Source organism: Benincasa hispida, chromosome 9 (assembly GCF_027475165.1).
Source record: "Benincasa hispida cultivar pf3 chromosome 9, pf3_genome.v1.1, whole genome shotgun sequence".
NCBI classification, from domain to species: Eukaryota; Viridiplantae; Streptophyta; class Magnoliopsida; order Cucurbitales; family Cucurbitaceae; genus Benincasa; species Benincasa hispida.
The window spans coordinates 54,309,198-54,334,709 of record NC_143486.1 but is presented as its reverse complement, the minus strand read 5'-3'; the positions used below and the strand labels follow the sequence as shown (position 1 = coordinate 54,334,709).

Here is a 25,512-nt window from a genome sequence, read left to right as displayed (position 1 = left end):
GCTAGATGGAGGAGTGGCACGCGGCTGCAAACGGCGGCCTCTTCAGTTCGGGCTCGAAGCAGGCGACGATGACTCGAATGGACGAATCCTCCAGCTGGGCGAGATCGGTGCAACTCTGAACGGCTCTTCGGATGGGCGAGATTTGTGCAACTCCGACGAATGGACAGAGGAGGGTATGGGGGAGTCACACGACGCAGTTTATAGTGGTGTGGCTGAGAGAGTTTCGACTCAGATCTGGCGGCTGACGAGGCTGGGTGACTGAGGCAGCAGCAGAGCAATAGAGGTCAGGGAGAGGGTCTCGGTGGCTGCTAGAAGAAAGAGGGGAGAGAAAGAAAAGAAAAAGAGAAAGAAAAGAGAGAAAAAAAAGAAAGAAAGAAAAGGGAAGGATTAAATAAAATAATATATTTTATTTTATTTATTTTATTCTTCTCCTAATCCCCATTATTTTCTTAAATTCCCTCATTTTTCAATTTGGAATTAATTCCTGCCATCAATTTCTAACATAAATTTCCAACTTCAATAATCAAATTACAGTAATTACTCTTAAATGTCCAAAATTCCAAAAAAAAAAGGAAAACCCTCCAACTAATGAAAATTACTGAAATTCCAAATAATAAAGTTGTTGAAATTACATTATTACTAAAAAAATGTGTGGGGTGTTACAAGACTACTCTCTCAAGTATGTCCAAATGCATACATAAGACAAAGTGACCGCATACCACCGATATAGAACTTATGTCTAAGTTTCTACTCTTGCTTATGCGATCTAATCTGACTCTCTCAAACCTAGATTCTAATCCGACTTTCTCAAGCCTAGATTCTATCTTTAGACTACTTTCTCAAGTACGTCCAAAGGTGAATGATGCATACATAAGACAAGATGATCGCATAAAATGTAAATCTTAAGTCATGCTAGCTAAGTGTTTTTCAACCCATTCAGAAATTCAGCTACTCATGCATGGTATGGAGAGGTTGAACATAGATTGAAATGAAGTTTCCATTTTCTGCAAATAAAGTATTGAATACAAAATAACAAATGAATTTTAGAGATAATAGGCCGAGTAAGTAATGTCTTGCTTCCCGTGGCCTTTTACACTACTCTTTATCACTTCAACTCTGTTCTAGTTGTGGATTCTTGCTTTCGCAAGGGTTGGCCCTCTCTCCTTTGTATTGCTTCCAGTAGTCTCTCGATCTGTCCAAAAGTGATTTCTCTTGGCTTCTTCGTCTCCTTGCCCTCTTCGTTCTCTATGTATATGTATAAGTATGTGCGTGAACAGACTAACTGACTAACCCTTTTTCTCTTTGGTGGCCTTTGGTATTTATAGATTTCAAGGTGAAGCAGCTTTTCTTACAAATGATTGCAATGATGGGCGGCATTAATTTCCCTACTCTGTTGCGCCGTTTAAAAGTCACTGAAAGTTCAATGTACTTGCTATAGTGTGGCTTTTAACGGCTTGTCAACTTAATTCGGAATCAACCGTTATCAGCTTTACGTCCCATCATGATTTATTATGTTGTCACCTTGATGGGAGGTCTTTATGCGATCATCTTTTCAAGAAAACTTCTCACGATCGCATGACTTGCGATCGCAACTTCAAGCACATTGCCGCATTGTGCGTTTGGATCGCAATTTCATATGTGCCATCGCATTGTACCTACACAAAATAGGTAAATTAAGTGCTTTTATGCGATGAGCACTCGCGATCACAATTCCTTTTATTTTAGCGCTTTCGGACCTAATATTGCCTATTTTACCATCACATTCTCTCATTTTTTTACTTATTTAAGCTGTAATAACTTGTATTTCTACCGGTTATCATCCATCCAATGGCCAGCTTATATTTCTGCAATACCTCAACCAGTTGCTTCTTTTGTTCCTTAGTCAAGTTCTTTGAGATAATAACAGGCAAGGTCTCAGCTTTCCCCAGATAGGCGTACTTTATGTGGTCTGGAAGTTCCTTCAGCTCCAATTTAGGTGCCTGCATAACAAAAGGAAGCACCTTGTCAGAAGATTCATCCTCAGAATATGAAGGTATACCGACTCTGTCGTAGAAAAGGTGGCAAGCTTTCCAAGTGGGATCAACTCCCCAGAGTCATCCTCATCGTCATCATAGATGTCCCATATAACGTCCTACTCAAGAGAGTCAAACACATCAATTTGGCACAAAGAATGTACTTGCCCTATGGTGGAAGTTTTCATGGCATAAAAAATATTAAACTTGACCAACTCACCATTGAACTCCACAGACAAAGTGCCCTCATCCACATCAATCTTAGTTTTAGTCGTCTTCATAACAGGCCGCCCAAACAAGATTGATGTAGATGAGATGGGTGTAGGCTCTTCCATCTTCAGAACATAGAAATCCATAGGAAAAAGCAACTTATTGACCTGAACTAGGACATCCTCTATGACTCCTAATGGGTGTATAAAGGACCTATCAGCTAATTGTATGACAACTCCAGTTTCATTTAAGTCCTATAATTTTAATTCTTGATAAATTGAATAAGGCATAACATTTATTGATGCATCCAAATCTAACATGGCTCTATCAATTTTCTTTTTGCCTATGATGCAAGGGAGAGAAAACATACCTGGATCCTTCTGTTTTTCTGGCAAATTTTTCTGTAGGACCGCAGATACAGATTGACTTACCACCATCCTCTCTTTTTCTTTGGCTTGTCTTTTCCTCGTGCAAAACTCCTTCAAGAATTTGGCATATTTAGGAATTTTCTTGACGGCATCGAGGATAGGAATATTTATCTCTACCCTTCTAAACATCTCAAAAGCTCCTTATCCTTGTCTGCAACTGGTTCTTTTGGCTAGCAAGCCTGGAAGGAAAGGTGCTTTAGGCACATACGCATCTAAAGAAGGATAAGGGTGAGAAGATACTCCCTGTTTATTTTATGGTGGCAAAACAGTTTGATCTGAAAAGGAATTTCTGGATTCTCCAATTCTGGCTCTTTCACTGACTCAACATCTGGCTTCAACTCCTCACCACTCCTCAATTGATTGTACTAACATTTTCTCTAAGAATTGACTCAGGCTGGGATGGGAGTTTTGTAAACCCCATACTTCATTTTTCCTACATAAGTGAGTAACAAGCGTGTTAATTAAAATTATGAAAGGAGGTAAAGAAAGTAGGCAGATGGAGGAAGAAAATTCTAAATGTTAGAAATACTTAGTTAAAGGTGAGTTTTAGATCATATAACAAGTGAAAATTGGTTAAGTATGGAAGCAAACTGTAGGCATGCGTTGATGGAGAAGTGTGGATGCATGGGGTTGTATGTGTAGCAACCAAAGCTTGTAGGTTAAGTGTTGAAGGCAAGGGTAAACTACGACATGGTACTAAGGATGAACGCATGGGTTGAAAGGCGTGATGCATTGATAAGGCTTGCAGCAGCCTCAAGTGTGTGCGAGCAAAGGCACTGGATGATCGTGTAACAGATGAGCGACACTATACGATTGGGTATGCGATCATCTAGTAAGTAACGGTACTACACGATGAGGTAGGCGATCGTGTAGGCGGGCGTTGGGCGATCGTGTAGTAATTGCGCGGAGGTAAACGATGCTCACAGTAGCTAAATGATAGGCTATGCGCGAGATCAGTGAGATCACTTAGAGCGAGATTGTTTGCTAAACGATTGAGCTAGACGATAGGTGCTGGGTGCTAGACGATACGAAGGATCTCGCTAAACGATAGCGTTATCGTTGGATGATAGCATTAAGAGATGGGGCGTTGGCACTGCACGATCGGCATCAACGCTAGATGATGAGCTGCACGACAAGCGCTAGACGATAAACGTTCAATGCTAGACGATAGGCGCTGGGCATTAGATGATGGAGTATGCGATGCACGCTAAATTTATATTAAGAGGCGAAGGCCTAACGTGGGTTATGAAGGGAGGGAAAGAAAAGTAAATTAATTAAAGAAACTCACTAATGGGAATTGGCTAGAAGCACTAAGTGTTGGATGAGGTGGCAGTTTAACCCTTGAACCGGAGACAGAAGGAAGTATAAAAGGGAGAGGAACTTCAGAAGCTCGATTTTGGAAAATTACTTGAGAAAATTAAGTAAGATCGGTGTCGTTCGAAAGCTGGGAGAATCTAGTTTTGAGGTTGTTTTTCCGGAGAAAGATCTCACACGGAGAATAGCAAAAAGTGAAGAATTTGCAGAAGGGGCAGATTCTCGGATTAATCAGGGCCCGAAGTGAATATTAGAAGCTCCAAGCCAAATTACAAGGAATTTGGGGCCGATATTTTAAGGTAAGAAAGACTCAATTCTAAACAAGTTTGTAGAAGAAGGTTTCTTGAAAAGAGTTCTGGATTTTGAGTTATGAATTTTTGAAGTTGAAATAGGGAATCAGTGCATAAACAGACAGCTTCTTGAGAAGGATAAGCAAGCAGCTCACCATAGCAAGCGAGAGCGAGAGTGAGTTAAGAAAGTCACAAATCTCGCTGGAAAGTCACAAATCTTGCTGGAAGTGGTAAGTCTCGCTGATGAGGATGATCTTGCTCATGATGATCATCTTACTAGTAATGTTGTTTTGTTAGTGAAAGTTCCATTAGTAAGCGAGCTACCTGAAGCATTTTGCTGAGAATTCAAAGGAATCTAATCGGAGATTATGTCCTTTCAAGCCAAGAGGAGTTAGGAGAGGCATATAAACTGTTAGAAGCCCCAACGAGCTGTGAGTGACTCTAAATGCTTTAAACGTTTTAAGTAAATTGTTAATGCTTATGAATGTCTAGCAACGTATGTTTACTGAAAGCTATTTATGACAATTATTCTCAAATATTACCAGGCGGTGCATCTCACATTAGTGTTATGTTTATGCTATGCTTTTCAATGAACAAGAGGATGTGTTAGTATAGAAAGCTTTTGGGCAACTAAATCATTAAGAGATAAGATTAAGCAAGTTCAGTGTGAGTAGCTCAGTACTGAAGGACTAGATGAGAAGGAAATAAAGCTCAGTCTTAGAATTTGAATAGCTCAGTACTGAAGGACTAAATGGGAAGGTACTGAAGCTTAGTCCTAGGTTTGAATAGCTCAGTACTGAAGGACTAGATGAGAAGGTACTGAAGCTTTATCCTAGAATTTGAATAGCTTGATACTGAAGGACATAGAGAAGGTATCCGAACAGCTCGATATTGAAGTACACAGAGAAGGTATCTGAGCAGTAATGCCTTGACGTTGAGGAATTGAGTAAAGGTTATCTCTCAACTAAGGTTGCAAATTATGTTTTTAGGAAGAGAACAAAATGGTTCCTTCCTAGTTAAGTAGTAATGCAGTAAAGGATGATAAAGAGTGAGCAAGAGGCCACTTTACACTAATAGACTAAGGCATAGTCCAGTAAAGCATAAAATAGTGCTATATGATGTTGATGATGACATGAATAACAGTTGCCAAGTTTATGTTTTTAGTTAAAGCTTTCAATTTTAATATCAAATTTATGTATGAATGTTATGCTTTAAATGCTAGTCACTCACTGGGCTTCTAACTCATGTTTTCAAATGTTTTCCTTTTAAATAGCAGTCAGTTCCCAAAAGACTTCTCAGCTGCTGCTCTGCCACTCAAAGAATCAGGTTGAAGGAAGCTTAATTGAAGACTTGTATCTAGTACACATGTGTCTTTCTATCAGATAGAGACTAGTATTCTAGATGGGGCTCACTAAGTTGTAATATTCATGTAAAACAGTGCTATGAAACCCTGTAATGTAAATGTGTTAAGTTCTGAGTTAATTAATTCAGTATATTAATGAAATGTACGTATTCAGGGTTTGAGCAAATTTAACAGGTTAGATAGGCAGTAAGTGCCAACAAGAGGGTTGGTAATTGCTGCAGTCACCACACCATCCAGGTTAAGAGGGTAATCTGGAACGAGGTGTGACAAGTTTTTTGGGTTTTATATCCTAAAACTCGTGGTTTGTAAACAATAGAACTTATTCTGAAAATTCAATAAGTTGTTATTGAATATATTGTTTTTCTAAAAATCCAATAAACCTAAGTCCCTTGACTATTACATGAGTACTTGAACTTTATGTGGAGACATACAAGTGAATCAAGTTCGAATAAATAGTTAAAATGATCTATAGTATATGAATAAAGTTGGGTGCCTTATCTTGGTAACACTATTGGATGCGGCTTACTCTGTAGTTGTTACAAAGAGTTGTAAAGTGCTACAAACGAAGTGACCCTAATTCGTTCATGTTGGGACATGAGGAGTGGAGGTGTCCTGTGCAAATTAGTTTTGTGCAAGATCGGACCACAAAACCCATCACTCTTACTTTACACGTTGTTTACTGTTTAAGACTGACTATTTTAAAGCGATGACCTAGGTAACTTGACATTAATCCTAAGCTAACTATGAACTTCTGCTTGTTCGGGATTATCCTTTGATCTGCACGGTGAGAGTAGACCAACTGTCTCTGCTCAATAAGCCTCCTATTTTGGGGATAAGATCGGATGAATAGCTGGGGACATAAAGTGTAAGACGGAATTCACTCCTACCCGATTGGGGTTAGTAGAGAGGTTATTTCGTTCAAGTGCTGATTCTGGGCCTTGAACAAGAGGCCTCACCCTCTCATTGGCCCGAGAGAGATTCGATTTGTTGATTGGATCACAAATCAATTGTTTATTAGAGGATCGGTGGAACTTAAGGAACAAGAAGTAATTTTAGGGGTAAAACAGAGATTCGACCCAGCCGTTATTACGAACAACCTTTGAAGTATTGACTTACTAATCATGGTTATATTGAGTGGACATAATATATCTACAGCGAGGGGAGTTCATGTTGGGATTGGTGTCCTAATTTTCCCGGAGTCTCATTATTTTATAAAGATACACATTGTTTAATGAATAAAATAAATGTTATTTAATTCTGGCATTTATTTATATCCAATAAACAAAGCTCCTTGGTTAGCTTATGTGAACTTAAGCATGTATATGTGATATACAAGTGGATCATGCCTTAAGTGATAACCTAAATAGGTCTATAGTATAAGGATTAAGGTGGAATACCTGATCTTGGTGACACTACGAATACGACCCGCTTTGTAGAGGTTTGCAAGTGTTGTAAACTACTACAGATGGTTGATCCTAACCATTCATGTAGAGACGTGCGAGCGAGGGTATCCTAATACAAAGTGTTTGTATAAGACTTGGACCACGAGATGACTAGACTCTATATATAACATCGTTGATACTGGAGACTTACATCTTACATAAACGACCATGGATAACACGACCTCAATCCTAAGTGTTTTAGGAACTCCTGCCTTTGAGGGCGGTCCTTTGATTGGTATGGGTGAGAGTGACCAGATTGCCAACTCAACATGCCTAACTTTTTGGGGACTTGTCTGATATGAGAGTTGGGAACTCAATCCACAAAATGGAATTCACTCCTTTCCCGAAGCAAGGATAAGTAGATAGATTGCTCCCTTAAGGGCTGATTCTGAGGCTTGAACATAGTGGCCACAGCTTCTGTTTGGAAGAGAAGATTTAGTCATAGTAGGACTATAACTTATATTCATTAGAGGGATCGGTAGTACTTAAGAAGACAAATAAAACTACAGAGGCATAACGGTTATTGGCTCAACTATACTTACGAGTGATCTATGAAGGGTTGTCACACTGCTGATTGGTTAAGATGGACACATAATATATCTGTAGTAAGGAGAGTTCAGCTGTTGGTCTTTAGTAGAGTGTCTGGCAGTTAACGAATGGTGGATCCCGTGGCTAAAGAGTTTAGTCAGTTATTCATGTACTGTTAGAGCTTCGAGCTACAGGTCCATGAGGTCCCCTTGGTAGCTCAATGGATTCAGTTGAGGATCAGTTCTTGGTGTTGATTTGAAATGTTCAAATTGACAAGAGGTATTTTGATTATATATGATATAATCAGTATGATGTATGAGATATATCTAGTGGAGGATTGATGTAAATGAGATTTACATTAAGCACCATGGAATAGAAAAAGAATTATGGTTTATATGTTTCATGAGATGAAATATTAAAACTATATGTTATAAATATAGTATGATAAGTTGGTTACATTTATATTTATAATAATATTAATTATTGGATAATTAATTCTTTTTCTTTAAATAACCAAATGAGTGGGTGTTTATTGGATTCATGGTAATCATAAGTTTAAAAGAAAAGTGGTTTTCCTATTTTGGAAAAAGGTTTTACAAAAGGTTGATAAAAGTTTTTTGAGATTTCTCTCGGTGAAAAAGGGATCTCACGGTAGTTGTCAAGTAAATACGGATTTACTAAACAACGGCTGAGAGAGTTAAACGATCGTGCAGTGGCGAGCTAAACGATCGTGCAATATTTACTAAACGATTGCATAATTTTGCTAGACGATCGCTTACCCAAAGTAAACGATCATGTAGTGTATGTAGGCGACAGACCGAACTAAGCGATGAGTTAAACGATCACATAGCTTTTGCTAGACGATCGTTTAGCTTTATCTAAACGATTGGGCATCGACCTATACGATAGGTCTTCGCCATCTCCCACTTGCCCAGTCGTGTACATGATCGATGTTTCCTCCTTCGTCTGCCTCATACCAAGTCTGAACAGAGCCCACGCTTTGGATTCTCACATCAAGAATACCAAGGTAGCCTTGTTGGTGGTGTCTTACTCAACTCGACACCGTCGAGTTTGTTGGAGGCCGTTCGTGGTGCTGTGGAGGTTGTTCGTATTACGGAGGAGTTCGTGGTTGAGGCGATCGTTAAGGACGAGCACGAAGTGTTCGTGTTGTGTTCGTGTGGTGTTGCGGTCGTGTAGATCGAGCATTCGAGATTGCTGTTGTTCGAGCGGCCATGCGCATCAAAGCGTGGAGAAGCATCTGCAAATATTTGTACAGTTTTTCCTTTGTGCATTTGTAGTTATTCATGCTGTAATTTCTATATGAATTGTATAACCGTTTGTTTGAAGTCAATTGTAAATGCATTGTTTATTCATGATTATAATTTGGAATTATCTTTCTTCCGCTGCTCATGGAAATCTCGCTTCCAATTTCCTTCAATTGGTATCAGAGCCAGGTTCTCTGATATTCCAAATTACAGATCTGAATTGAACGCATTTTTCAGTCGCGGTGGGTTTCTACATTTGTGGTTAACCGTTTTTTGCATCTGTGGTTGCGTTGATGAATGTTTCGGGTTTAAATTGCCTTTTTGTTAAAGCTTTCGATATTACAAAGTGTTGATTGTAAAGGCCCCTGTGTTTTTTGGGTGAAATTAACTTTGCAATCAAGTCTTTAATTCAAAAAGTTTGAGTTGGTTGAGTCATTCGTGATGAAGCTTCAGCACATGGCGACATGCAGTGCAGTTCTCAACGAAGAAGAAGACCAAGTATTGGTCGGATCGTGTAGCCTTAGGTAAACGATCATTGGGATTTAACTATGCAATCGTTTAGTAGTTTTTTCTAAACGATCGTGTAGTATTTTCTAATCGATTGTTTAGCTAATGCTAAGCGATGGGGTAATTTGTTTACCATATTAGGCACTGGAGGTAGACGATCGTAGTGGGAGCATGCGATGCTCGTCGTTTAGTAGAAGGTGCGCGCTAGATGATCGTGTAGTTAGCAAGCTTCATTTCTTAGTTACTACCTATGTGATCGTGCATATGCAATACAGAGGCGCTGGCTAAGCGATCGCTTAGGCGATGGTGCTTCGTAGCATCGTAGTTGCTTAGACGATCGCGAAAGGCGGGCGTCGTGTGGAGCACGCTAAGCGATCGTGTACTTCAAGCTTCATCGCTTAGTAAAGGTACACGATCGTATAATAATAGCTAAACGATCGTTTGGATTTTTCTAGACGATCGTATAGTAAATGCTAAAAGATCGTTTAGCTCTGGGAGCACTGGTCAGCAATAGAGCAAAGAATTTGTTTTATCGTGTAGACGATCGCGGGGTGCTTGATACACGATGGTTGGAAGAATGCTTTGCCCGAGCGATTCAAGGCCCGGTTCGCCTGTTTGAACCAGAGACTCCTTGTCTTTGTAATAGTTAGCTTTCTTTTTGTGTTTTTAAGGCAATTTCACCCGATTCATCAAGTTTTATTGTTTATACATGTGATGTATGATGCTTATATGCCAATGTGTTTGTCATATAGTTAAAACACACCTTAGGTTATGCAATTATTCATGCATCATGTATTATAAATGTTATAATATTGTATGAAGAAATTACTTGAAAGCATGCGCATGCATCATGAAATATAAGAATTATATTTTGCATGCATTGAACATTATCATGCATTATTCTTTTATTATAAATGTTTCAAGGACCCAAGGGAGATTTGAAAACCTCCCTCCAATCTCTTGACCAAAGTCCACATGTCATACTACTTCTCTCTAACAGGATTACCATACATCTCGGTAAATCTTCACATCCCATGCTCATCACTAATAGTAGCGTTGATATGGCCTAAGGAAAAAGATGATATGTGAGTGAGAAATTCGAATCCCACCACAACATCAACCCACCAATGTTCCCTCGACTAGGAAAGGTAAAACAACAGTCAAAACCCAACAACCTCTTCACCTTCTCATTGATCACATTCTGGCACATAACCTAATATAAAAACACAATTCGGGGGGTTTTCCCTTTTGACTACGCATCGAAGGGCATGGAGCATTCAAGGATTCCCCAAAACTTGAACATTCCAACCGAGGATAATCATGGCATCTGGTGGGGTTGACCCTCAACCTCCGCCGATATCCCTCCATATTGGAGTAAATAATCCTGCCCTTTTTCCCACTTTCATCTCTTTCCCAACTTTTTGCATTATGTTTGGTGGCAGTTGTCCCACTTTCAATCATATTCTGATCATTTCAAGATCCCCCAATTCGAGTTAACCGTCTCCACTTCTTTTGGGGATCTGTAACTCATGCATTGATAGGCCAAAATAGCATCTACTCATTGTAAGTCTTGGAATTTGACTCGTCCGTGGTCCTCACATCTTTTTCCATTTGTAAATGGGATTCCACCCTCGGCCCAATTCCATTTCCCTTCTTCTTAACGTTAGAGTTTGCGGCTCCACTTCCTGCCTCAACAGGCTTCCTAAGTATCGTACACTGTTGATTGTCCTTTCCCCCGTGTGTTGTCAACTACTCCTCTGTCATCTTGAGAATCGGATCTTCCCTCTGTTTCATTTGAACGATTTCCTCCCTACACCAATCGTCGATCCACCTCCGTAATTGTTCACCGATGGTTTTTCGATCACTATTTTATCGTCACTGTTCTTCACCCCCATACCGTCGGAACAAGTAGACGTAGAGGGTTCTCCACAGATTTTTCCTTCACCCTTCTCCCTATGGTTGCTATTGACTTGGGCCTCCTCTTTCTCCTCCATCTCCTCCCCCATTCTCCTTTCGTTGCTAAACAACGAAACCCTGCCTCTGCCACGGCCTCTTCCACCCTGACCTTTGTTTTCTTCCCTTTTGCTTGTGTAAAGACCCTTACTAGTTTGGGTATTCCTCAACCATACCCCGTATTTTCGGTTTTCCCCTGTGCTTTCATCCTCCACATCACACTCTTGCAAGATATGCCCCCATTTTCCACATATATAGCAGAAATCAGGGAGTTTTTCGTAGGTTATTGGGATCCAATTTTCCTTAGCCATTACTCCCAATTTGATACTAGTTCTCCAATTTAGAGATTGTTGCACATCTATCTAGACTCCCCACAGATCTGCCCGTTTTCAAAAGGTGCCGATTGAATTTGTCAGAGCCACTGCATACTTCCTGCAAGAATAGACTAGGGCTAACTCATGAAAGTGAACCCAAAAGGAACTGAACCTGAAATTAATGTATGTAATGGTGTTGCTTCCTCTTGGATCTTCGAATAGGAGTAGGGAGTTGTCAAAACTCCAGGGGCCCTCTTTTGTTACTCGATTTTTGTCTCTCATGGACTCAAATTTGCAAAGGAAAACATTCTTTCCTGCTTTCTCGAAAGTCACTTGCCCACCTAAACCCCAGATCTTTAGCATAACCCTATGAAGATCTCCATGTTGATGTTTCTGGTTGTGAGAACCTTACAAGCCGTAGCACATTTGAGATCCTTATCAGTTTCATAAGGCTTCGATTCTTCCATAAGGCTTAATTTTCCAAGCATCTTGCTTACCGGATCCATAACCACCGCTGAGAAGAACCGATAAAGATCACCCCTAGGATCCCTCAAGCAAACCTCACGGTTGCCCTCTTGCTCATGAGCTAACCCTCGGGAGAAACTCAGAGCCCAAAAGTTCTTTTCTACCCATATGTTGATAGTGGTTAAGAGAGAAGGAGGAGAGATTGAAATGATGGAGAGAAAATAAAACAGAAACGGTTTTAATTCTAAAAAGACAAGAAAGAGGGAAAATGATTATTTAGTTTTTTTTCATATATAAATAGTAATTTCACGAATAGCAAAGCATAGTAATAAAAAGAGAGAGAAATATTATTTAATTATTTTGTTTTGTTGATTCACTCCCATCAACATCAAGATTAATTACATGATTGAAACTTTTTAGTTTAACTTTTGCACGAAAATCAAAGTATTTTTATGCAAAAAAAAGAAAATTAGATATCGGTCAGGTTGATCGATAAAATATATTTCAAACTCTCCGATGGACCCAAATTCATGTTTTACAATATAAAAAACTGAGACCGAGCAAAAATATTTTTAAACCGCCTACCCGACATTAATTTGGTCGGTTTCGATGGGTTGAGTCGATTTTTTGCCCAAAACCGACACTGTCCGATCCATGATAAATTTTCTACATGAAAATACTTGGATTCTCGTGCAAAAGTTCATATCAGCTCTCCGATGCACTTGTATAAAATAAGAGTGATCATCGATCAGGCGGGATCAGCATTGGACAAAAATCAATTTTTGTTGGCTGGTTCCAATGGTTTGTGGAAACGTTGGAGAAGGCGACCGGCCAACCATGTGGGCAGTCCAACGAAATAAGGAAAAAAAGTGAAGAAAAGGGAATATGGAAGAAAACAAAAAACAATGAAAAAAAAAAGACAAACTAAGAAAAAAACATGAAAAGAAATATAAGAGAAAGAAGGAAGAAAACAAAAACAATGGAGATTGAGAAGAAAAGAAGAAATAAAAAAGAATGAGAAATGGTGTAATGGAAAAAAAAAAAGAGAAAAAGAAGAGAGAATTTGGTTGATTACAGGAGAGAGGAGAGAAAGAGAGGGAAAAGAAAAAAGAGAATGGAAAAGTTGAGTGGGTTTCTTGAATATTAAGAGAGGAATAAAGATAATGCAATTAATTATAATTGTTTTAGAATTTGAAAGTGGTTTTCTCAAAAAAAAAAAAAAAGACCACAATTCCCATGATTTTGAGCATTAATGAGATGTAATTGATGATTGACATAACTAATTTCCCATCCTACCTTCTACACATTTTTTAATAAAGGGACATTTATAATATAATATATATAAATATATATTTAACACTAGTATTAGTATTGAATTGGTCTGAATCGATTGAGATTTGGGTCATTTCTAAACCGTCTAACCGACCAATGTTTTGTTATTTACCAAAACAGACCATCGACTGATTTTGACAATAAACTTCCTGCCCACCTTCAGTTCAACTCGATTTCTCGGATTACTTTGCTCAACCCTAATATAAATATTTTAATCTCAAGACATTCAATCATCAAAATATCAAAATTTATAGTTTTTCTCCTAAAAATACCGATGGAGAAAAATATATTGGAAACTTTTTTCAACTATTGTTTTCTTTATTCAATCATACAATTTCTTGTGTAAACCATAAGTGCGCAACTCATGATTGCCAACTCCTAAAAGCCACGACCTCTGTAAGATGGCAGTAAATAGCAAAATTGATGCGAAGTTGATTTTTCTTCTCCTTTGAATTCGCATTTTGTGTTTCGATACCAAAAAATATAATGACACCCCGAAAACCTGTGGCAAGAAGGATCTCAAGTTTACTGCTTTAACCCACAGCACGAGCAAGGTGAGTTATCCTCTACACATTGCATGTCATGGCGACCACCTGAAGCAGCAATGTCATTTGATCATAATGTGTGAGGTTTAGTACAGATCCTTCTCCTGATTAGTCAGAGTGTAGATGATGCTTTTTCTTTTGGCATCGGTCGATATACCAAGTTGCATACTTCTGCAGAGTAATGCCAACCAAAATCTTGAGGCTTATAAGCATCACATAGGTCACACTGAAGAGGAGTGAAACTGAAAGAAACCTCCATCGGAGAGGATTGAAAGGAAGAAGGGCAGCATATACCGGAGTCAGCACACGAATGACCTACATCGAATGCACAACAATACATAGCATCATTTTTTTTTTTAAACTAGCTACCAAAAATGATCATAATCTGCAAGTAAAGATCCCGGCTATTCTTCCTTTCGGACAATTCAAGATGTCTGTTGCTTTAATGTTCCTGATGTCTGTTGCTTTAATGTTCCTGAATTTGTCTATCGACTGTTAATAAATTGTACATAGTGGCAAATGCATTTTAAACCTCAACATTTAGGGAGTGTTTGACCCACCAACTTCATAAGTTGGTGTTAAACAACTCAATTTCAATAATAAATACTATTGAAGTTCGCATATTTATCGAGTAATTCAACTTTCCCTCTTTTTTGTACATTTATCGAGAACCTCTATCTTACAACTCTGCACCCCAAACATAAACTTTCTAATTCCAACATGGTAACTTTAGACTTCATAACGCCCAAAACACCCCCTTAATGTTTGAGGCATCGGCACAAATTTTATGGTTCATAGAAGCATATTTCCTACATTAGTTATCAAGAGTTCTCTAAAGTAATAGAAGGGAATTAGATAAGCTCATATTGGAGGTTTCTTACTTTATTACTGCATTTTTTTGTAACTTGCGATCAAGCATTCTTTTTTTGGGTCTCCTTGGTGTGAAAGAAATGGACAAATCTTCAATGCTAAGCACTCATCTTTTGTCACTTTTATGGATTGTGTTTTATTTAACGCCCTCTTTTCGTGTAAATATACCCACCCAAGAAAATATAGCCTTTCTTTTCTTCTTTGATAAATAATTGGAGTTCATTTTTGTAATCCACCATTGGTGGTCATTACATTCATCAATGAAATTTTTGTTTCTTCTTCAAAGACAAATTTTTCGATCATCAATGAAGTTATTTTTCTATTCAAAGAAAGATATCTAAATTATAAAACAAGCATCCATACCACACATGCTGGCGCAACGGGAATAAATGTCAAATTTTTCTTTGCATCTTCACTTTGCATATTTAGAGCCTAAGGATGGATGTAACAACAATTATTAGAAAAAGGGTTAGATTATGCATATACAAGATATAATTGACGGATGCATTAACGAATAAAGGGGGAAAGAAAGCAAAGATGACAAAGTCATGAACCTGTTTGCAAAGGTCTTCAAGAAACTCTGAGTATGCAATAGGCTTTATGTCGTTGAATTTAGCCAAGAATGAGTGCTTAATGATATCAATGAGCATTTCACAAATGAAAACCAGGAGCGCATTCTGCAGCCACCAAATAAAAATTATTAGAAAAGGAATTCTACTAATTAATTTTCGTAACAAAATGTTTCAAGTAAAGATGGTCGAAAGAACTTACATAGAGAAAACTCCCAAACCAAGGACCCTCTGCCTCCAAAATGTTTTGAGCCAAAACAAACAAGAGAAATGCCAAAATGTGGAATCTTTCGATTGAATCTATCAAATTCAACAATATCAACAATGCAGGTTATATTTAGGATGCAAATGTTATGCTTCAATCCTACTTCTAAGTTCTATTACTTAAGAATCTTATTTGGTAGGGTTTAGTTGAAGTTTTAGATTATTTTGATTGACTAGTGTTCATTTGCTTTTAAACTCCCAATTGTCATTGTGCAACAAAGAAGCTGACGTACCAAAATATACCAAATTGTGAATATTGTCTTTGCTATAACGCTTAAACACGTTGCTTTTTATCTCTGCAAAGTTATTAGACACCAGCAAAGCGAGCAAGGCATTGTTATGTGCCACAATACAGGTTGATAAGGTAATTGCCTGAGCTAATAATATAAAAGAATGAATAAGTATGAATAGTCAAGGAGACAAAGGAGAACAACAATATCTATAACAATGAGAAAGATTCCATAATTCAAAGAGAAGGATATTTGAAGCAGCCACAGCTAAAACTTGATCAGAGATGAATCTTCCAATCCAGAATCCCATGTTCTCCGGTGGACAATTTGCAAGTCCCTCTGCCGAGTTAAATAAAGTTTGCAACACATCTCCACCAAAACTTTGAAAAAGTTTATCAAATATCTGAAACAGGGAACAAGGATTAAAAATATTACTGTTCTTAAACAATGAACTTTTACATTAATCAATAATGTACAGAAACACAATGCTACAAGAACTCCTCCCAGAGACGCAAAATAATAAAATTTTGTCAAATATAGATCAAATTGCAAAAGAATTAAACCTTTTTGCTTAATCATCAAACTAAAACTACGAGTATACTTCCTTGATGGTATACAAACTATACGAAACTCTTTTGTAACTCCTTATCGTTCTTTTTCTTTGAGTACAATAGGGGTGAGGGAATTTGAACCACAAACTTCTTGGTCGCTAAAGCATCTATAGCCTCCTTATGATTTTGAATGATTGGGAGGCTCTTATATAGTTCTTTCTGGGAGGGATTCTCTCCATTCCCGTCCCTCTAACAGTTCTTTGCATATTGTGAAATATATTTGTTTCTCATCAAACATTTATCTCCTAATATCAAAAAGAACATAATGAAAATAATTCCATAAAATTAGAGATCGATGCATTTGAAATCTATCAAATTGAAGCACAAGACTAGGACTAGGAGTAGGATTATTCTACACCTGATTCTCAACTAACCTCCAATACATTGTAAACAACATATAGTTTAATTGTTCCCTGACCACGAATCATGTGATAAATTAAGCTGATATCTGAAAAAGAATTACAATATAACATAAATATCAGCTTTCTTCTCAATAAAATAAATATTAGCAACTTCTTCATAGTTAAGGAACAAAATTATACTCATCTAGGTCATGGACACAATTTCTTGCAAAGAAATAATGTGGTACACTACCATCACATGCCAAAAATGCATGCTGAAGAGATTTTCATGTGCGCTTAACACCCTAGAAGGGGGAAAAAACTATAAACTTCTATGCCGTAACATACAGAAAAGGGGGAAAACTGTGCAAAGGAGATTTTCTGTATGTTACTTGGTCTTATCAGAAACAGAGATTGAAGGATGAAGTTGAAAGAGGCTTTACTGAAACCCAAGGCTTCTGTTTGGAGTGTTGGCAACAACAAATTTCAGCCAAGTTATGAGAGGGATCAAATATAATAACTTTCAATATCAAAATTGCAATAAACTAAAAAATGGGATTAGAATACATGCAAGTAATTGTAACTAAAACTTTATAAACACAACACAATTCATGACCTTTGGAAGCACTGAAGCGCATTAAAAGTATTCAAATCTAAAAGTATATTTTAATCAAATGTGCCTCTAATCTGTATGTCTGAAATTGTTCCATATTTGTGTCCCATCCTACATACTACTTATTTTCTAAAATGGCATATTTTAAAAAGTCAGCACTGTGTCTATGTTTGCCCTTTCTCAGATGCTCAAGCCACTGGCCAAAGAGAACTAGAATCTGAAGACATATTCCTTACCTGTCCATTCTAAGAGAACAACTCCGCATGCCATTATTAAAAAACAGCCAAAATCAGATAACTCTGCTGAAGAAGGTCTTTCAAACTTCCTGTTATGAAGGTGACTATGTCAATTTTTTACACATCATTAATTACCTTATGATAAAATAAATCCTAGAAGCAGCGAGCTAATCAAAGTATCTTGTTCAAGAACATGATGCATCAAGTGAGAGATATCAAGCAAAAGCTCCACAATGTCACTAATTATAGGCTTCAAGCATCTGAAATACTATTTCTAGAACAGATTAAACAAGTAATACAGCACAAACGATATCTCTTTCACACAGCAAAAAGCAATCAACATGCAACGTTTTTTAAGGTAAAATTAATACAGAAAGTGAAATGAAAGGCATAAATTTTTCTCGAATCTAGGTTTATTTATTTTTGGAAATTTATAGAGATCTGTGTAGCATGGATTGTTTACTCTCTTGACCAAGAGTAGCTTTCTAGGTACACGGCAGCCAAAATTTCTAATCATATGAACATGCTAATATTGAGAACACAATAAGATAGGAGCTCCTTCATCCTGCTCCTGCCATCTAATGCCATCTAATTATAAACGAAGAATTGGTTTTGAGCAAGGATCAGTCTTTGATCATCCAAATATCATAAAAAAAACTTAATCATTGTTATCTACCAGTACATAATTGCATTAAAGGCAAGATTCCTGAATGACGTGACTCTTTAAAGGCACATGCAGAATCTGCAGTTTCATATCAACTTCATCAAGAAAAGAAAAGGATGTTGAAGTTTAGAGGTAGGGATAGGAATCCCTGAGAGGTTTAGTCCTTAGTGAGATTTCATGTATCGCTTTGGGCTTCAGTATCGAACGTCTTTTATAATTATTCTCTGGGAAACATCTTACCTAGTTGAAATCCCTTCCCTTAGAATGGGTGTTTTGGTGGGCTTGATTTTTTTTGTATGTCCTAGTATTCTTTCATTTTTTCTCAATGAAAGTTGTTGATTTCATTTTTTTTTAAAAAGAAAAAGAAAAAAAAAATCAAGAAAAGGATGTCAAAGCTGATAACTAACCTGGTAATAAGAAGCCTCCAAAGAGTTATCATAATCCGTGTTGGCATAACGGTTAACAATGAAAGAAATGAATCAAGGCAGACAAAGAAGCCGACATCTATGAGCTGCAGCAAGTTCAAATTTAGGAGTAACTATTGGGAACATAACTATTCAAACTGAAAACTCTTGCCCTCAAAACCCCATCCCACACCCCTAAAGAAATGGATGGGGGTAATTTTTTTTCCTTTTCAAGATAAGAGTAAGCTTAAATAGATTTATCAAAAGAGTATAATCCAACTCACGGTTACAAAATAATGCACAATACTAACAACACTTGTCACGGACATTAACTGCCAAGTAATTGGTTTGATCAAAATGATAAAAGAGCCAAGTCTCAATAGAACTAAGATCACACTCATGTACTAAAAAGTTTGCAGCTCTCTAATTGGTAATTATGAAAGGAGAGCCAAGGCTACCAATTCACATCTCCAAGGTAAGCGGAAGATAGTGTCGTAAACTCTTTCTCGTTCTTTCTCATTGCCAAAAGTGGTAGTGATCCGTAATGAATTTCCACTAAACATTTCCTCCATGTAGCATTTAACTGGTGACTTATCTGCAGAAAACATATCTGGAGCGAAGGATTAGTAATATGAAGAGAGCATACCAACAGATGATATAAATTGAGCCACATAGGAACCAGTTGTTGCTTGCATCTACTTTAACCTCATTTACTTAATGTGAACAAGAATAAAAGAGAACAAAATGAAAATCAATAATCATAATAAAAAATTATGGAATGAGAATAAAGTTTCTTATATTGTATTTATTATAATTCTGGAAAAATTTCACTTTTAGTCCCTAAATTTTTCCAAATCCGTTTGGTCCCTATGTCTTAAAATATTAGATTTTAAACCAACTTTTGATAATATGTCTGAATGGTCCCAGTACCTATCAATATTTTCCTGTTTGACTCAGTAAAAAAAGAACTGACAAGACGTTTTTTAATCATTTTATAAAATTAATATTTCATATTTTTATTCTTGTGTAGCAAAAAATTACATATCAACTAAATTGAACACCAAAATTGTCCAGAAAATAGCTCATTATTATTTCCTCAATCAAGAAGTCAGAGGTTTGAAGTCTCATCCCATGTTAAACTAAAAAAAATAGAGAGAAAAAAGGGGAAAAAACTAAAGAATAAAAAAGAAAACTATTAATGAAACAAAATATTAAACACCACAAGAGCAAAATCACACACACACACACAAAATCTCTTCTCCTTTTACCATCTGTTCTTCAGCCAAAAGATTGGAAGGCATGATCATAACCCTAGAGATGATAAAAGAGAAATTTCAACAGTTACTTTCACGGACATTTGAAGAAACCTCTAGAGAATTGACACTTGACTGCGGCCTGTTCAAGCAAACCATTCATTCTTCATCTGTACTGCATTTTTAACAGGCATTTATCCAAATGGAAACATCTTTTTGGATGAAAACCACACTTTCATTGAGGAAAAAAAAAATACAAGTATGATCTTCTTGATTATCACCAAATCTTGTATCAATCGTTATAGAAGCTTCTTTTTTTTCTACGGAGACAACTGCTTTCATTGAAAAAAAAAATGAAAGAATGCAAGAACATACAAAAAAAAAGCCTACAAAAACCAACTAGAGAAAGGGGTCCAACTAAGTACAATATTGCTTAGAGAGCAATTACAAAAGGTCTTCAAAATTGAAATCCAAACAGAAACATGAAATCTCACCAAAGACCAAACCTCACTAGGGTCCTGCTCAACACCTCTAAACGCTTTGATGTTCCTCTCTCCCAAAGATCCTACAATAAAGTACACACCCTAGTAAACCACAAGAGATAAGACTTTCTCTCTAAAAGGTAGATGGAGGAGCAATTCTCCAATCGTCACAGACGTCTCTCTCACGAGCTAACACAAGATCAAATGCCTCACAGAAACAATCCCAAGTAGACTTCACAAACTGGCAACTCTAGAGAATGTGATCAAGGTCTTCCTCCACCTTCCAACAAACAATACAACAAAATGGACCCATTAACAAGGGCATCCTTCTCGAAAGCTTATCCAAAGTGACCAATCATTATAGAAGCATAACCACATCACCACAACAAAGTCTTCCCACTCATTTTATTGATATTATCTCCATACAAAAGAACACCCCTATGTCATCTTATGTAAACCCCGAACTCTAGGTTTCCTAGATAAGCATGTTTGGTCAAAGAAATGTTATATTACATATTTATTAAGTAGCAATTCATGTTTATTTATAGGAATTATGAAGGAAGGGAAGGAAAAACATATTAAATGAGGGGTGACGTGGCGGTTAACCCTTGAACTCGGGAGGCGGCAGGAAGATTAAAAGAAAGAGGAACTTCAAAAGCTTGGTTTCGGCAATTGGCATGAGCAAATTTAGTGAAATTGGTGCCATTTGAAAGCTGGGAGAATCTAGTTTTCGAGGTTGTCTTGCCGGAGAAAGATTGCAGGAGGAGAAGAGCAAGAAGTGAAGCAAAAGCAGAAGAGGCAGAATCTCAGGTTAATCAGGGCCCGAGGTGAAGATTGGAAGCTCTAGGCTGAACTATAAGGAATTTTTGGCTGAAATTTTAAGGTACAACTCATTTCTAAACATGTTTGTAGAAGGAAGTTCCTGCAAAAGAGGTTTGGATTTTGAGTTATGAATTTTTGAAGTTGTAACAGAGAATCTGTGCATAAGCAGACAGCTGCTTGGGAAGAACAAGCAAACAGCTCACCATGGAGAGTTATAGCGATATATGAAGAATGAGGATCTCACTTATGAAGAAAATCTTGCTGATTTTGTGATGAGGATCTCGCTCTAGAAGGAAATCTCGCTAGAAATTAGGCTGAATCTCGCTGGTAAGGTGAGTATCGCTAGGATGAAAGTTTGCCAGGAAAAGCTTGATCTCACTCATGACAATCTCGCTCATGAGGATGAATTCACTCATGATGATTATCTCGTTAGCAATGCTGTCTTTGTTGATGAAAGTTCCATTAGTAGATGAACTATTTGAGGTATTTTGCTAAGAATTCTAAGTAATTTAACCGGGAATTATGTCCTTTCAGGCCAAGAGGAGCTAGGAGAGCTGTGACGAGCTAGTAGATAAACCGTTAAAGAGCCCCGACGAGCTGTGAGTGACTAAATGAACTTAATGTTTCCAATACTTATGCATATAAGGTCAAGTAAGTTACAGTGACATTAATGATGAATTTATACTCCCTCAAGCAACAAATGGTTGCAGAATAACTTAACGTATGTTTCCCGGCTTGTATATGTGTAACACAGGCCAAGGTATGTCGTGTAGTCATTACAAAAGTTAAGTTTCTAATGTTGAAATATGCTTCCTAGGGGAAGGCTATGAGAGAAGGAGTTCTTATGTAAATGATATGCAATGAACCTTAATTTGATGCTACGAAATACCCCGATACCGAAGGACATTTGAGAAGGTATCTGACCAACTTGGTACCGAAGGACATTTGAGAAGGTATCTGACCAACTTGGTACCGAAGGACATTTGAGAAGGTATCTGACCAACTTGGTACTGAAGGACATTTGAGAAGGTACCAGACCAACTTGATATCGAAGGACATTTGAGAAGGTATCTTAATAGCTCGATACTGAATAACAAGTTTTGAGAAGGTATCTGAGCAAAAGTACCTAGGTATGACGGTACTTAGTATAGCCACGTGCACGTAGGTAGTTCTGAATGAGAGACCGAAGTATGGGTCTCCTAGGCCATGCACCACCAAAGGGAGGCCGAAGTATGGGTCTCTTGGCCGGCAATAGACGTTGGGAGCTAAAGCGTTGTAGGCTCGTTCTCAACTAAGAATAATGATGTTTAATGATGTCTAAGAATGGTTTAAAGCTATATTTAGAGACAGTTGCTTGAGATACTCATTACTATGCTTACATACATGTTTGTAGTGATGTAATGCATGATGTAATATAATTCTATAGTCACTCACTGGGCTACTTACTAGCTCACAGATTTTCTGTGTTTTCCTTTTTCAGGTAGCGGTCAGATTTCTCGGGGTTGATCCTGCTGCTGCTTGCCACTGAAAGACTCGGCTTATTAAGAAGATTTAGGTTGATGATCTGTTTATGTACACATGTTTTGAGAGGGACTAGAGCTTTGTTAGAGTTGTTTGGGCCCGTCTGTGGATATTTTTTTTTCCCTAGGATGTTATATCATGGCTATATGCATGTGTTTATATAATATTTTGTAGAACCTTAAGGAGACATACTATATGCATACATTATTAATGTTTAACAGGTTGGCATTTAGATTAGAAGGCTAAGGTGGTGAGTGTTGGTAGCAGGGCTAGTAACTACCGCGGTCATATCCTCTTTCAGATTAAGATGGTAATCTGGGAGGGGGTGTGACATCTTATCCACATCAACAAAAGATGAGCAAATGATACAACCAACGAATTTTTCTTTCTAAATGAGTTGGCATAGAAATGCCAGATGAAGTGCAATAAAAGCTTTTAATCTTCCCAACTCCATTTTCACAAGAACTCATAATTCTCCCCTCCATGTTGTTTCCTAGGACAAATATCCTCGTGAAACATCCTCCTTTGAGTGAAAGTTCTTTGTGCCTAATAGGTTCCATTCTCCACTTCTCTTTGCCTACAGACTTCTAGGTTCTACTGGGGCTTGTACCAAATCCAAAAACATATCATCCAACCAAATAACTATTACTAGGAGAATAAAAACAGCACATAATCTTAACCTAGATCTCAACTACTCTCATCTTCTTTACAAGGAAATTTCTTTTGCATCCAATCTACCGTGAACAGTGAACACCTTCTGTACCATACCATACAATCCTTCTTTCCTTATTTAGTATGACTATATTGTTAAGAAAAATGGAAAAAGGGAAAAGGAAAAAGAGACTGGTTATTCTGGTTCTCTTGATGTAACAATGAATAACTGGTATGCTCATTTTAAACAACATACATAAGAATTGGAAGAGATACGTTCCCTCTCTTCCAGGAAATTATATCATACGAGAAAGAATTAGAAGCACTGCATTTCCAATTCGCAATAACTTGTACATGAATATTATTTGGGTAAACTCTGGAATACAGGGTTAGCATAGATTCAGATGTACACCATAATAGAAGGAAACGGTCAGAATTATTTTCTAAAAGAATTTTTTTGGTCATGCAAAAGCATAAACAAAAGCAGGGTAACTTTCTTCAGCGTTTGGTTGATTTAGTTTTAATGCAAACTTGAGATTGTGTCCCCTGCCATCCTCTCTGTGGATGAATCATTTGTTCAATAACGAAGAGACCAAAATTTACAGTTAAATCGTTTCCTACTATCGAAAGCAAATAATGATACTCCAACAATAGACCACGTCCTCGACTATCTCAGGGGAATGGTAAGAGAATTCAAGAAAAACCATAATTAACAAGGAAAGTTCACTTACAATTAGGATCCTCAGCCATGAGCCGCTTCCAGTCCAACGACCCTGCAGTCTCCAGTCTTGGCACCACATTTCCATTTGGCTCACTTTTTTGCTTCACTCCAGAGTTTGCTTCCACGCAAGTTTCCACATTCCTATCATCGCCAAACCTTGATGATGCATCATCTCCATTCACAGTTCTTTGCCTCAACTCACCAAAACTAAACCGATCATTGCGAAGATTTTGACAATCCACCTCTGATCCTTGCGTCAAAACCGATATGCTGCCTCTACTCTCATCGGGAACAGTCAACTCCTCATAAACCACAGTCCCAGTAGAACAGCTACGGTAATTCAGTTCAAACTCCAATCGATTCGTACATGTATCGTCTCTATCCACGGACAGTCGCCCCAAGTCTTCAGGCTTGTCGACGGCGGAATTAGAGATCATGCATTTTTCAGCGATCGGGTCCTCCGGAATAGAGCAATCAGAAGGTGCCGGTGTCGTTGCCGCCGCCTTATTCTTCTTGGAGCCACGATGCCGCCTCTTTTTCCGATTGGGCTTCTCAATCGAATGTTGCGTCCTGGATTGATCAGAGTTTAAAGCCAAAATTGAGGATCTGTCTTCTTCAGAGGAATAGCTTCCCCGAAGCACATCGAAAGACAGCTTTCTACCGCCGGATCTCAACTCCATGACTGACAAATAAAATCGAGAATCAAGGTGTAATTCTAGACTTGTTTCTATACATCTCTATGAGGAAGAGCAATTGTTTTGATCATGGAAACGGATAGTAGGGGGTTGGAAATCTCGGAAATGGAATCTAGAATAGGGACGGAACTTCGATTCGAATTCAAGAATCATCAATGGGGACCTAAAGGTCGACACGGACTAATCAATTTCAGCCAATGGAGAATGATGGACAACATTCTCCACCCCAATTGAAGATGAAATTACAAGAAAAATAGGAAGCTTAACCAAAAGTCCGCACTCACTTGTAGTTCTTTTTTTCTTCTTTCTTTTTTCCTTTTTTCTTTTTCTTTTTTCATTTTGGAAAAATACTTTTTGGTCATTCCGACCCCAAGTTTCAAAATGGGCCATTTACATGCAATTTTCTTTTAAGTTCTACATGGGTGAAATGTAATTAAGATTAATGAGAATTTGATTTCGATGGTTTTATTTTTTGAAATTATAATTAACGAAAATCTACTTATAGTATTTAGAATGGGTCGAGTTTGCTGTATTTGTAATTACTACGTGGATTGCAAAGTTGGATTTGGATTGAGTTTCATTATTTTTTATTATTAT

General features: G+C 37.6%; 1 protein-coding gene and 1 pseudogene across 2 annotated transcripts; both read right to left on the bottom strand.

Annotated features, from left to right (window-relative positions):
- Positions 1-284: 284 nt before the first annotated feature.
- Positions 285-2,779, bottom strand: LOC150033908 (uncharacterized; annotated as a pseudogene).
- A 10,874-nt stretch (positions 2,780-13,653) lies between these two features.
- POD1 (POLLEN DEFECTIVE IN GUIDANCE-like protein) lies at positions 13,654-25,284 on the bottom strand. Of its 2 annotated transcripts, none has more exons than XM_039041817.2 (11): positions 24,231-25,284; positions 19,229-19,380; positions 18,774-18,877; positions 17,703-17,791; positions 16,887-16,960; positions 16,154-16,304; positions 15,905-16,072; positions 15,610-15,707; positions 15,393-15,515; positions 15,202-15,270; positions 13,654-14,283 (listed from the first exon to the last, which is right to left on the bottom strand). In XM_039041817.2, the coding sequence occupies exons 1-11, from the start codon at positions 24,898-24,900 to the stop codon at positions 14,077-14,079; spliced, it is 1,905 nt and encodes a 634-aa protein (XP_038897745.2). In that variant the 5' UTR covers positions 24,901-25,284; the 3' UTR covers positions 13,654-14,076. The 2 variants fall into 2 exon arrangements, with proteins under 2 accessions (XP_038897745.2, XP_090174043.1); XM_090317917.1 differs by having other exon boundaries at positions 19,229-19,365; positions 24,231-25,201.
- Between the last annotated feature and the right edge of the window lie 228 nt (positions 25,285-25,512).

Excerpts from the sequence above, each read along its gene's own strand:
- POD1 (XM_039041817.2), bottom strand. The coding sequence starts at position 24,900 with ATGGAGTTGAGATCCGGCGGTAGAAAGCTGTCTTTCGATGTGCTTCGG. Across the intron at positions 16,073-16,153 it reads TTTAGCTGTGGCTGCTTCAA|TTATTCATTCTTTTATATTA; the intron begins ATATCCTTCTCT and ends GACTATTCATAC. Across the intron at positions 15,516-15,609 it reads GGTTTGGGAGTTTTCTCTAT|AATGCGCTCCTGGTTTTCAT; the intron begins GTAAGTTCTTTC and ends TGGTGGCTGCAG.